Below are 14,610 nucleotides of genomic sequence, written 5' to 3'. Positions count from 1 at the left end.
GCAACGGTGGCAACATTAAGAGTGCAACGGGAATTCCACTGTTAAATGCAGAGGAGAGAGCAGATAGGAGGAAAGAATACATTGAAAGCCTCTATGAGGGTGAAGATTTGTCTGATGTGATAGAAGAAGAAACGGGAGTTGATTTAGAAGAGATAGGGGATCCAGTATTAGAATCGGAATTTAAAAGAGCTTTCGAGGACTTACGGTCAAATAAGGCAGAAGGGATAGATAACATTCCATCCGAATTTCTAAAATCATTGGGGGAAGTGGCAACAAAACGACTATTCACGTTGGTGTGTAGAATATATGAGTCTGGCGATATACCATCTGACTTTCGGAAAAGCATCATCCACACAATTCCGAAGACGGCAAGAGCTGACAAGTGCGAGAATTATCGCACAATCAGCTTAACAGCTCATGCATCGGAGCTGCTTTCAAGAATAATATACAGAAGAATGGAAAAGAAAAATGAGAATGCGCTAGGTGCCTATCAGTTTGGTTTTAGGAAAAATAAAGGGACGAGAGAGGCAATTCTGACGTTACGGCTAATAATGGAAGCAAGGCTAAAGAAAAATCAAGACACTTTCATAGGATTTGTCGACCTGGATAAAGCGTTCGACAATATAAAATGGTGCAAGCTGTTCGAGATTCTGAGAAAAGTAGGGGTAAGCTATAGGGAGAGACGGGTCATATACAATATGTACAACAACCAAGAGGGAATAATAAGAGTGGACGATCAAGAACGAAGTGCTCGTGTTAAGAAGGGTGTAAGACAAGGCTGTAGCCTTTCGCCCCTACTCTTCAATCTGTACATCGAGGAAGCAATGATGGAAATAAAAGAAAGGTTCAGGAGTGGAATTAAAATACAAGGTGAAAGGATATCAATGATACGATTCACTGATGACATTGCTATTCTGAGTGAAAGTGAAGAAGAATTAAATGACCTACTGAACGGAATGAACAGTCTAATGAGTACACAGTATGGTTTAAGAGTAAATCGGAGAAAGACGAAGGTAATGAGAAGTAGTAGAAATGAGAACATCGAGGAACTTAACATCAGGATTGATGGTCACGAAGTCAATGAAGTTAAGGAATTCTGCTAACTAGGCAGTAAAATAACCAATGACGGACGGAGGAAGGAGGACATCAAAAGCAGACTCGTTATGGCAAAAAAGGCATTTCTGGCCAAGAGAAGTCTACTAATATCAAAAACCGGCCTTAATTTGAGGAAAAAATTTCTGAGGATGTACGTCTGGAGTACAGCATTGTATGGTAGTGAAACATGGACTATGGGAAAACCGGAACAGAAGAGAATCGAAGCATTTGAGATGTGGTGCTATAGACGAATGTTGAAAATTGGGTGGACTGATAAGGTAAGGAATGAGGAGGTTCTACGCAGAATCGGAGAGGAAAGGAATATGTGGAAAACACTGATAAGGAGAAGGGACAGGATGATAGGACATCTGCTAAGACATGAGGGAATGACTTCCATGGTACTAGAGGGAGCTGTAGAGGGCAAAAACTGTAGAGGAAGACAGAGATTGGAATACGTCAAGCAAATAATTGAGGACGTAGGTTGCAAGTACTACTCTTAGATGAAGAGGTTATCACAGGAAAGGAATTCGTGGCGGGCCGCATCAAACCAGTCAGTAGACTGATGACCAAAAAAAAAGTTCTAGGGGACTGATGACCTCAGTAGTTAAGTCCCATAGTGCTGATGACAAAAAAAAAAAAAAAAAAATAAAAATGAAATAGAAGCGCGGGTAAGCTACTACGAACAGCATAGTGAACGCATTACTGTAGCCAATATAGACACGAACCGCACGCCTACCCCTGCAGGAGGGCAAGTTTCCATACCAACTAGCTCCGCAGATGACGAACAGGTTGATAGAATGTATGATGATCTAAAAGAAATCATTCAGATAGTAAGGGGAGACGAAAATTTAATAGTCGTACGGGACTGGAATTCGATAGTAGGAAAAGGAAGAGAACCAAAGCAGTAGGTGAATATGGAATGGGGGTAGGTAATGAAAGAGGAAGGCGTCTGGTAGAATTTTTCACAGAGCATAACTTAACAAACCTAATACTTGGTTTAAGAATCATGAAAGAAGGTTGTATACATGGAAGAGGCCTGGAGACACTGGAAGGTTTCAGATATATTACATAATCGTAAGACAGAGATTTAGGAACCAGGTTTAAAATTGTAAGACATTCGCAGGGGCAGATGTGCAATCTGACCACAATCTATTGGTAATGAACTGTAGATTAAAACTGAAGTAACTGCAAAAAGGTAGGAATTTAAGGAGATGGGACCTGGATAAACGGAAAGAACCAGAGGCTGTAGAGAGTTTCAGACAGAGTTATAAAGAACAAATAACAAAAACAGGTGAAAGAAATACAGTAGAAGAAGAATTGCTAAATTTGAGAGATGAAACAGTGAAGGCAGCAGAGGATCAAGTAGGTAAAAAGACCAGGGCTAGTAGTAATTAGAAAGACGAGGGGTAACTGAAGAGATATTGAATGTAATTGATGAAAGGAGAAAATATAAAAATGCAGTAAAAGAAGCAGGCGAAAAGGAACGCAAACGTATCAAAAATGAGATCAACAGGATGTGCAAAATGGCTAAGCCAATGGAGGCTAGAGGACAAATTTAAAGATGTAGAGACATATATTAGGTAAAAGATAGATCCTGCCTACTGGAAAAGTAAAGAGACCTTTGTAGAAAAGAGAACCACTTGTATGAATCTCAAGAGCTCAGATGGAAAACCAGTCCTAAGCGAAGAAGGAAAGCAGAAAGATGGAAGGAGTGTATAGAGGGTCTATACAAGGGCGATGTACTTGAGGGCCATTTTTATGGAAATGGATGGGGACTTAGATGAGGATGAAATGGGAGATATGATACTGCGTGAAGAGTTTGACAGAGCACTGGAAGACCTAAGTCGAAACAAGGCCCCAGCGGTAGACAACATTCCATTAGAACTAGTGATGGCCGTGGGACTGCCAGCCATGACAAAACTCTACCATCTGGTGAGCAAGATGGATGAGACAGAGGAAATACCCTCAGATTTCAAGAAGAATGTAATAATTCCAATCCCAAAGAAAGCTGGTGTTTACAGGTGTGAAAACCGCCGAACTGTCAGTTTAATAGGTCTCAGATGCAAAATACTAACACGAATTCTTTACAGACGAATGGAAAAACTGTTAGAAGTCAACCTTGGGGAGGGTCAGTTGGGGTTCCGTAGAATTGTTGGAAGACGTGAGGCAATACTGACCCTACGATTTATCTTAGAATATAGAATAAGGAAAGGCAAACCTACGGTTCTAGCATTTGTAGACTTAGAGGAAGCTTTTGACGAAGTTGACTGGAATACAGTCTTTCAAATTCTGAAGATGGCAGGAGTCAAATACAGGGAGCGAAAGGCTATTTACAATTTGTACAGAATCCAGATGGCAGTTATAAGAGTCAAGGCGGGTGAAAGGGAGGCAGTGGTAGGAAAGGGAGTGAGACAGGCTTTTAGACTATCCCCAATGTTATACTAATGTGTTTATTGAGCAAGCAGTAAAGGAAACAAAAGAAAAATTTGGAGTAGGAATTTAAAACCATGGAGAAGAAATTAAAACTCGGAGGGTTGCCAATGACATTGTAATTCTATCAAAGACAGCAAAGTACCTGGAAGAGCAGTTCAGCGGAATGGACAGTGTCTTGAAAGGAGGATATAAGATGAACATCAACAAAAGCAAAACGAGAATAATTGAATGTAGTCGAATTAAATCAGGTGATGTTAAGAGAATTATATTAGGAAATGAGATACTTAAAGTACTAGATGAGTTTTGCTATTTGGGGAGCAAAGTAACTGATGATGGTAGAAGTAGAGAGGATATGAAATGTGGACTGTCAATGGCAAGGAAAGCGTTTCTGAAGAAGAGAAATTTATTAACATCGAGTGTAGATTTTACTGTCAGGAAGTCTTTTCTGAAAGTATTTGTATGGAATGTAGCCATGTATGGAAATGAAACATGGACGATAAATAGATTGAACACGAAGAGACTAGAGGCTTCCGAAGTGTGTTGCTACATCGCGTAACTAATGAGGAGTTACTGAATAGAATTGGGGATAAGAGAAATTTGTGGCACAACTTGACTAGAAGAAGGGATCGGTTGGTAGGACATATTCTGAGGCATCAAGGGATCACCAATTTGGTACTGGAGGGCAGCGTTGAGGGTAAAAGCATAGAGGGAGACCAAGAGATGAATACACTCAACAGATTCAGAAGGACGTAGGTTGCTGTGGGTACATCGACATGAAGGAGCTTGCTCTGGATACGGTAGCATGGAGAGCCGCATGAAACCAGTTATCAGGACCACAAAAAAAAAAAAATAGTTCAAATGGTTCTGAGCACTATGGGACTTAACATCTGTGGTCATCAGTCCCCTAGAACTCAGAACTACTTAAACCTAACTAACCTAAGGACATCACAGACATCCATGCCCGAGGCAGGATTCGAACCTGCCGCCGTAGCGGTCACGCGATTCTAGACTGAAGCGCCTAGAACCGCACGGCCACACCGGCCGGCTATCACGACCACAGCAACAACACTACAGAAACGTCTCTTCCACATGACACTATTTTGCAGCACAGGCACGAGGTCCCTTTAGCTAACGGTCAGGACGTTCTACCAAACGTTCAGCTTCTCGACGGCATAAATCCACTCCAGGGCGCATACAGAACCTTCATTGTGTGACAAGAACGGTGATGTTACTCGTTACAGTGACACCGAATTAGAGTTACTGAACACAGATTTCAGGGATGCCATCACCGAAGAAGACGAAGTAAATATTCCAGAACAACTGACAACGTAACTTAAAAGTAGATTGTCGGTGTGGGAAGCAGTTTAGATAACTTAATAAAGGCAAGGCTTCCGGTTCAGACTGTATGCCAGTCAGGTTCCTTTCAGAGTATGCTGGTGCAATAGCTGCATGCTTAGCAGTCAGGTATAGCAGATCGGGGCTGTACGGAGGATGACCTAGAGTTTCCCATCGAAATAATGTGATGAGATTTTTGGTCTGATTCGCCACATGCGGACGGGCATTGTCTTGCAGCAAAACGATGCCCTTGCTCAACATCCATGGACTGTTGCTTTGATTCTGGCGTGACGTAGGCCACCCATGTCTCATCGCCCGTAACAATTTGGCTTAAGAAATCATCACCGTCGTTGTGGTACCGCTCAAGGAAAGTCAATGCACTGTCTAAACGTTTGGTTTTGTGCACATTCGTCAAAATTTTCGGTACCCAACGTGCGCACAATTTTCGGTAATGCAAGTGCTCGGTCTCAGTGCCATACAAAACACTACGAGAAACATAAGTAAAGTCATCCCGCAAGGAAGAAATCGTAAAGCGTCTGTTTTCGCACACCTTATTGTCCAATTCCTGCACCAAACTTTCATTAATGACCGAAGGACGCCCACTCCGTTGTTCGTCATGCACATTTATGCCGCCATCTTTAAATGCTCTCACCCAGTTTGTTACCATTCCATCACTCATAACGTTTTATCGATCACTTTCAGGCCTTTAGCACTAAAAATTCTTGTAACAGTTCGTACGTCACAGTCGGCGGGGCTCACGATTATCGGAGGCAACTGAAACACTCAGTACACAACGTAAACAAGCAAGAATCAGACTGTAATTGCGTCGGTGCGTAGATCAAGGTGCAGGCTTTCATGTAAAAATAAAATTATTCAGATATCTTAGCACGTCTTTTTTTAAAAATTTCGAAACGGTACTTACTTAAAAAACACGCCTCGCAGCTTACTGGCTGGGAGGTACCAGGGTTAAGGAGGTTAATTTCTTCAGGAAGCCCCTGTTGCGCATTTCTATATCCATGATTACTTCCTATCATGGGAGCGGTCCCCAATTCCTGGGGACAGTATGGTAAACCTCTAGAACCGAAGTTCTAGAAAGCCCATACCGTCCTCAATCAATGTCGAACCTGCAGCGCGTCAGCTCAGCGAGAGGCCGACAGGTGAGGTGGTGCCGTCGTTCGCAGTTCCTGTGGAATCAACCAGTGCAGCCTAAAGGGTCCTCAACAACAACCCTTGCAGCTTCCTCTTGCTGGGAGACCCAATTAAGTAACTTTAAAGTTGCCAGTCGTCCTGCTGGTTCTCCTATAGTTGTCATGTTGTTGATGTCATATCCACAGCGTAGACACTGATTCCGGCGTCGGTGAATTCTCGAGGATATTAATTCAGTCTCTCAGTATTCTATTCAGCGTTAACACTTACAATTCGCTTGCTCTTATACTCTACATATTGTCTAACTGTCTGGCTAACTCGGTCACGAGGTGCTATTTTTTACTTAGTGTACCAACACCGTTTACTTGAGTCGGCAAATCTTCGTAGGCTGGGCACTCTAGAACACTATGGTCTCGTGTACCGATGTTGCCACATGATCATGTATTTTTCGAACGTTTCTTTATCTTCTACACTACTGGCCATTAAAATTGCTACACCAAGAAGAAATGCAGATGATAAACGGGTATTCATTGGACAAATATATTACACTAGCACTCACATGTGATTACATTTTCACGCAATTTGGGTGCATAGATCCTGAGAAATCGGTACCCAGAACAACCACCTCTGGCCGTAATAACGGCCTTCATACCCCTGGGCATTGAGTCAAACAGAGCTTGGATGGCGTGTACAGGTTCAGCTGGCCATGCAGCTTCAACACGATACCACAGTTCATCAAGAGTAGTGACTGGCGTATTGTCACGAAGCAGTTGCTTGGCCACCATTGACCAGACGTTTTCAATTGGTGAGACATCTCGAAAATGTGCTGAACAGGGCAGCAGTTGAACATTTTCTGTATCCAGAAAGGCCTGTACAGCACCTGCAACATGCGGTCGTGCATTATCCCGCCGAAATGTAGGGTTTCCCAGCGATCGAATGAAGGGTAGAGCCACGGGTCGTAACACATCTGAAATGTAACGTCCACTGTTCAAAGTGCCGATACGCCAGTATGGCGATGACGAATACACGCTTCCGATGTGCGTTCGCCGCGATGTCGCCAAACACGGATGCGACCATCATAATGCTGCAAACAGAACCTGGAGTCATCCGAAAAGTGACTTTTTGCCATTCGTGCATCCAGGTTCGTCGTTGAGTACACCATCGCAGGCGCTCCTGTGTGTAATGCAGCGTCAAGGGTAACTGCAGCCATGGTCTCCTAGCTGATTGTCCATGCTGTTGCAAACGTCGTCGAACTGTTCGTGCAGATGGTTGTTGTCTTGCGAACGGCCCCATCTATTGACTCGGGGATCGAGACGTGGCTGCACAATCCGTTATAGCCATGCGGTTGAAAATGGCTCTGAGTACTATGGGACTTAACATCTGAGGTCATCAGTCCCCTAGAAATTAGAACTACATAAACCTAACTGACCTAAGGACATCACACACATCCATGCCCAAGCAGGATTCGAACCTGCGACCGCAGCGGTCGTGCGGTTCCAGACTGTTGCGCCTAGAACCGCTCAGCCACTTTCGCCGGCTACAGCCATGCGGATAAGATGTCTGTGAAACGAGCCCGTTGGGATCCAGCACGGCGTTCCGTATTACCCTCCTGAACCCACCGATCCCATATTCTGCAAACAGCCATTGGATCTCGACCAACGCGAGCAGCAATGTCGCGATACGATAAACCGCAATCGCGATAGGCTACAATCCGACCTTTATCAAAGTCGGAAACGTGATGGTACGCATTTCTCCTCCTTACACGAGGCATCACAACAACGTTTCATGAGGCAACGCCGGTCAACTGCTGTTTGTTTAAGAGAAATCGGTTGGAAACTTTCCTGATGTGTGCACGTTGTAGGTATCGCCACTGACGCCAACCTTGTGTGAATGCTCTGAAAAGCTAATCATTTGCTTATCACAGCATCTTCTTCCTGTCGTTTAAATTTCGCGTCTGTAGCACGTCACCATCTTGGTGTAGCAGTTTTAATGGCCAGTAGTGTGTAAATATTCATAGTACGTCCATGGCTGTCAGAAAGTAAATCAGGCATCTAAGTGGACTTACATGGCTCATAATCATCTTTGGAAATATGCCCTACACCTTATGATCTGTTGTCTTGTAGGAACACTCTCTTTGACATTCACCCGCATTCTGCAATTTTAGCTCTGTTTGCTTGCTGTGTCCTGAGCCGTAATTTCTGGCACACTCTCTGCATCCGTGATAATATTGCCCTCTGCAGGTACAAGGATAACATGAAGAGACTGTCGGCCGTGTTCCGCGAGCACAGGGCGGACTCGCGGGAGCGGGCGGTGTGGTGGGTCGAGTACGTGATCCGCCATAAGGGTGCCCCTCACCTGCGGAGCGCAGCCCTCGACCTGCACTGGTGGCAGCTGATGCTGCTCGACGTCGTCGCCTTCCTGCTGGTGGTCGCTGCCCTCACACTCTACGTCGTCTACTCCGTCGCACGGCGCATAGCGTCCGTCTTCAAAGGCAACAAACAGAAGCAGAAGAAACAGTGATCAACTGAAAGTGGATTCCGTCAATTCTTTCATTAGGAACCGCAGACTCACCAATACTTCAAAATGTCTGCTTCTCTGCGAATAATACTTCAGGAATCACAGTCTATACCATCAAGATATGAAGAAGTTATTTCATGTCATTGCAACAGTATTCTATTTATATTTAGATGTAGTGTGTTGGATTGTATTGGAGTCAGTCGACTGTAGGAAAATAATTCGAATTTTAGTTCTCATTAGAATAACACATTATTAATTTAAGTGGATTACAATCATGTGCATTTACAATGGACAGAAATAAAGTTTTAACGATCACCCATTTCCAGATAAACATGTAAATCGTGATACACAGTATGTAACCTTCCCCTCACTTATCGACCTTAATGGCAGTGAAAAATTAAACCACGTGCACCTAATGGATATTTGGGAAAAGCAATCGTCACCGAAGTTAATTTGTCGATAAAGAGGGAGGAAAGGGTTACATCTAAATGAAAGGAAAAATGCAAATGAAATTGGTGGAAATTAATTTTGAGAAAAGGGTAAAATTAATAAGGAAAGTAAATGTGTGGTCGTTACGTTAACAATTAATTGGCGTTAATTAGATATTTGAGATTTGGGGAAAATTACAGTCGCCAGTCCTATGGACAACTACTACAATAACTGAAAATGAAAGATTAATGCACATATAATTAGCACTAAAGGCGTGGCAACTGAAGCTTGACACGTGTTGTGTGAAAACTGAATGTTTATCAGAAGTAATAAGTTTCGCTACACTCTGACTTAATTTAGCAAAATAAATCCGGAAAATTGAAAGTAAATTTAGTGACTGAAATTAATAGTGAACTTTGTTTCTGAAGCACAACGAAATTCAATAAAATAAGGTTAGTTATGGGATTCCTCAATAATCATTTCAAAAGCTACTTGAATCTACACAATTTAGAAATAAGATATTTAACTTTGAACTTGAATTAAATGATTCTGAACAATTAGCAATAGTAAAATTTAGTGCGTACCAAGCTGAGCTGCAGTCACAGGTAAGCTAAAATATGGTAACAAAATTCGCACTCTTAATTTCTGCTTGTGTAATCTAAATATAGTAGCCAGCTATGAATACTTAAACTGAGCTTTGAAATTAAAGCAGTGAAATGGAATGATATTAATTTAATGCTGGCGTATGAATTTCAATGACACTCGGGTTCATTGCAGAAAAGGATGGGACCCTCCTTGGTAATGCAATTGGGACAATGAGCAACAAAGGTTCATGCTACGTTGCTGTAATTTAAAAAGGGAAATGGAAGAATTTTCAAAGCTGAGTTCTACCATACAGTTCTAAAACTTTACGTGCTTCCAGTCTTCCTTGCTTGTTGATTGAAGGTTTGCAGTCGTCGATCGGGTAGGTGGCGACAGTCACTCATTGTCGGCTGTCGCTGTTGCAGAAGCTGGATGTTGGCTCACCTTCTTCTCGACATGGTCAGCAGGCGAAACGGGCTCTTGATGTGCGCCAGCTAATGCTTCCCGTCCGCGACACCGTGTCAGAAACTATCATAGCAAGTCGAGTGCAATTACATGCTGCCAAACCCCGAAAGTGTGGCAACTCGCGGGAGCGTCACACAACACACCTGCTCCACCGCCCTACTCCAGCCAGACTCCCTCTGCTCGCGCTCCATGCAGCAGAGTTAACACTACCAAAGACCATAAACATGACACGATCTCGACCGACCTATTGATGTAATCATTCGATAGTATGGTTTACCCTAGACCAGACTCAGCGTAAAAATACAAATGATATTTATTAAACCAACCAATTATACATCAACATAAATGCATATATATATATATATATATATATATATATATATATATATATATATATATATATATATATATATATACAAATAGTGGAAAAATTACAATATATAAAGACACAGAAATTTTATATCTTCAGGTAACAAAATAAGGAAAAAATTTTTAGTACAATAGATGGAAATGTGTGGATATGCATTTCCCGCATTACACGTGCCCCACATTGTCTGAGGATGTTCGTGTAACCCAAAAAGACTCAGAAAATGTCCCAAAAAGGAAAGAAAACTATGGAAATGCATATGCTCAAAACATCAAGAAAATTTAGATTTAGGCTAATTAGCCATAAACCAATTTTTAGACCCTAATAATTGAGTAGAGACACTCCCAACCTTATTCCACTCTGTCATCTTACACAAAAGAAAACAGGTTGACAACATATTAAAACTCATAGAAAACATAGAAATTGGTTTACCTATTCTAAAATCAGAAAAATTCCTAACAGTATCAAGAAATGGAATACTGTTTACAAAATTAATCAAATGGTCATAAAAAAACAGGTAGATCAAAATACGCAAATTAATAATTAATTACATATAATACACATTTTATTGTATAACCTTTTCATAAGTAAATTCTCGGCATGAAAGTCCACTTAACCCTAAACAAGAAAATAACATACAGCAGATCGAAAAAAAAACATAAATATTGACAGCAGAATTCTTTCACATCAGCTGTCTGGGAAGAAAAACAACTCCGCCTTCTGTACTCGCAAGTACAAAGAATACCGACAGCGGCACATGAGCCGACAGCGACTCCGCCTCGCCAGTATTGTTGCGCCCGCCTGTGCGGCACGCTTGATCTCACTCGCCCTTGTAACGGCATTTCCAGAACGTCCGTTTCACTGAATTCTTTCGGAAAAACTCACTCCCGAGTAATCTCAAGGAGTCCATTAACACTATCACAGTGGATAACTCAACACTGTCCATCATCACACGCTTTTACTAGCCTGAAACTTAAAACAGCGTCTAAGTAAATCGGCAATGACTAGTAAAACACACATTCATGAAATCTTACAGCTAGCTACAAAATCATATTTACATTCCTTAATCTACTGCGACTCAGCTGAAAACTTAAACTAGCAGCTTGGATTTTTCAATTGATTAATAATCAGTTACACTTAAATCATTTAGTCTAAATTAATTACGTCTTAATCACAACTTCTTTAATGACCTCTTGGTCAGGCAAAAGCTTTGCAACCTAGGAAATCCTTAAATCTTACACTCTACATTTACATACTGTACAAATTGCCCATTCTGTGGTATTAATCGATCCTTGGTTGGTGCAATTACAAGTCTACAATGTTCCGTATACCTAATAGTTTTCCAGAGCTTGGATACTCTAAGCAATAAGCATTTGTGTGAGGTACACCAATGACTTTATATGGTCCATTATAAACAAACTTAAATTTAGAGATTTCATTGTCTATCTCGCTCGATTTCTCATGAGCTTTCACAAGTACTAAGTCTCCGATTGCAAACTTAGCAAAACGCACTTTAGCGTCATGAAGACGTATGTGAGCATCGGTTTTTAGCTTCATTATTTCTCGCAAACGGTCTTTTTTCACACCAATACTGATATCAACCCGTGAATGGAATTTGGTTATCCCTTCCACTAGTCCCGGTTTGTCTAAAAATACATTCTTATTTTTCATTATTACTTCATACAGGCCTCGTCTTTGTTCGTGTCTTACGTTTGACACACCGTCTACAATACTTTCCAATTCACTTTCTACACTATTGTCAATGCCGAGATTCCTCACGTTACAGTAGTTCAAATTCATACCTACGTCAATGGCATCCGGCCAGTTAACAATGTGTATAGTCTGGTATTGCCTATGCTCACCGTCTGCTGCCTCGTCAAAACTAACTACTATTGTTTTATCTTGTGACGTACATGTCAAAGTTTTGCTTTCGCAATTAATCACTGCACGGTACTTTAATAGCCAATCTAACCCGATAATTACGTCCGTAGTTAAGTCTGGTACGACGACAAACTCTTGCTCAAATCGTGCTCCACATATCTCGAAGTTGACAAAAATCTGTTTTGTGACCGATTTACTGGCCTTCCCAGTAGCACCGATAATTTTCACTCCTGTTACTGGCATAACTACGATACCGGGTCTGTCTTTCAGTAACTGAAATATTTTCCCAGATACAGCACTCAATTCTGCACCGGTGTCAATCAACACATTCAGTTGTAGGCCGTGCGTATTAACAGTTACTACTATCTGAAACTTCCTGGCAGATTAAAACTGTGTGCCCGACCGAGACTCGAACTCGGGACCTTTGCCTTTCGCGGGCAAGTGCTCTACCAACTGAGCTACCGAAGCACGACTCACGTCCGGTACTCACAGCTTTACTTCTGCCAGTACCTCGTCTCCTACCTTCCAAACTTTACAGAAGCTCTCCTGCGAACCTTGCAGAACTAGCACTCCTGAAAGAAAGGATATTGCGGAGACATGGCTTAGCCACAGCCTGGGGGATGTTTCCAGAATGAGATTTTCACTCTGCAGCGGAGTGTGCGCTGATATGAAACTTCCTGGCAGATTAAAACTGTGTGCCCGACCGAGACTCGAACTCGGGACCTTTGCCTCTCGCGGGCAAGTGCTCTACCAACTGAGCTACCGAAGCACGACTCACGTGCGGTACTCACAGCTTTACTTCTGCCAGTACCTCGTCTCCTACCTTCCAAACTTTACAGAAGCTCTCCTGCGAACCTTGCAGAACTAGCACTCCTGAAAGAAAGGATATTGCGGAGACATGGCTTAGCTACAGCCTGGGGGATGTTTCCAGAATGAGATTTTCACTCTGCAGTGGAGTGTGCGCTGATATGAAACTTCCTGGCAGATTAAAACTGTGTGCCCGACCGAGACTCGAACTCGGGACCTTTGCCTTTCGCGGGCAAGTGCTCTACTAACTGAGCTACCGAAGCACGACTCACGTCCGGTACTCACAGCTTTACTTCTGCCAGTACCTCATCTCCTACCTTCCAAACTTTACAGAAGCTCAGTTGGTAGAGCACTTGCCCGCGAAAGGCAAAGGTCCCGAGTTCGAGTCTCGGTCGGGCACACAGTTTTAATCTGCCAGGAAGTTTCATATCAGCGCACACTCCGCTGCAGAGTGAAAATCTCATTCTAGTTACTACTATCTGTCTACACTTATCCTCGACTGTTTCTATATTTGCCCACATTAAATCCTCGTCTATATCCAGGTCATTCCAGAAAAAAGCATCCGGCTTTGATCCTAAATCCGTCTTATCTGGCGGCTTTTTCAGCCTGTCCACATACAGTTCTAATTTCAACACGTTTGTCCTGAGGCTTAGTCTGTAGCTTCGCCTCCAATACCGAAACCTACTACTTGTACCACTATAACTTTTGGTAAGGTCTGCCGGTTATGGCCCGAACTTTCTGTTACTACTTCAACATCCAACTCCTGCGGGACGAAACACGACGAATCTTGCTCGTGCTCCCCATTAACATCAACTATTCCTGGTAAAGTCTGCCGGTTAGGGCCAGAACTTTCTATCACTTCACAAACACTATCTCCCTGCGGTACGAGACGCGGCAAATCCTGCCCGCGCTCCCCATAAACACTTCTCCCGTACAGGCCCCTATAATCTCTTAGTTCGTCGTATAAGCGACCGAACTGCCATAGCCAGACCTCATCCCTCTCTTCATCCCCTCGCTCGATGACGGACGTGTTATCCGACATCTTCTCTCAACACTTGCGAATCATTCTTAAACTCAATCTCCAGTTCCGCTGTGGGTGTTACAGCTGCCACTTGCAATTGCTTCCTACGTAGCGTATTGTGTCATGTGGAAGCTTCTTGTAGAGTTCCCAGACTATTTAGGATTCCGTGCGGCGGTCACGCAAATATTCCAACTTGCGGATCCAGCCCTCACAAAACTCGTTGATCGAGCCGAGCGAATTCGCATTGAAAGGCCTCGATACGACAAATTCGCACGAGACACTTTGTTGTTTTTGCTGTGACCAGTATTCAGTCAGAAACAAATTTTTAAACTCGTCAAAAGTCAGGTTCGTAATGTTGAGGTTTAAGCCCCAACGCTTGGCATACCAGCCAACACGTCAATAACTACATTAATTTTTCTCTCATTAGTTCATGATCTGTGTAAAACTCTTTCACAATTTTTAATGAAATCCGTCGCGTGTATACCGCCTTTTTTCAAAGGGTCGAACCGCTCCTCTTTCGTCAACAATTCCG

At 42.7% G+C, this 14,610-nt stretch overlaps 1 protein-coding gene across 1 annotated transcript in view; it reads left to right on the top strand.

Annotated features, from left to right (window-relative positions):
* Positions 1 to 8,974, top strand: part of LOC124777597 — a 313,220-nt gene extending 304,246 nt beyond the window's left edge. The window contains exon 13 of the mRNA XM_047253060.1: positions 8,250 to 8,974. Coding sequence (XP_047109016.1) covers positions 8,250 to 8,529 — 280 coding nt within the window. The 3' untranslated portion in view covers positions 8,530 to 8,974. The remainder of the gene's footprint in view (positions 1 to 8,249) is intronic.
* Positions 8,975 to 14,610: the final 5,636 nt, after the last annotated feature.

The sequence above is a fragment of the Schistocerca piceifrons genome, chromosome 2 (genome assembly GCF_021461385.2).
Source record: "Schistocerca piceifrons isolate TAMUIC-IGC-003096 chromosome 2, iqSchPice1.1, whole genome shotgun sequence".
Taxonomy (NCBI): domain Eukaryota; kingdom Metazoa; phylum Arthropoda; class Insecta; order Orthoptera; family Acrididae; genus Schistocerca; species Schistocerca piceifrons.
This window is presented reverse-complemented; position numbering and strand designations above follow the sequence as displayed.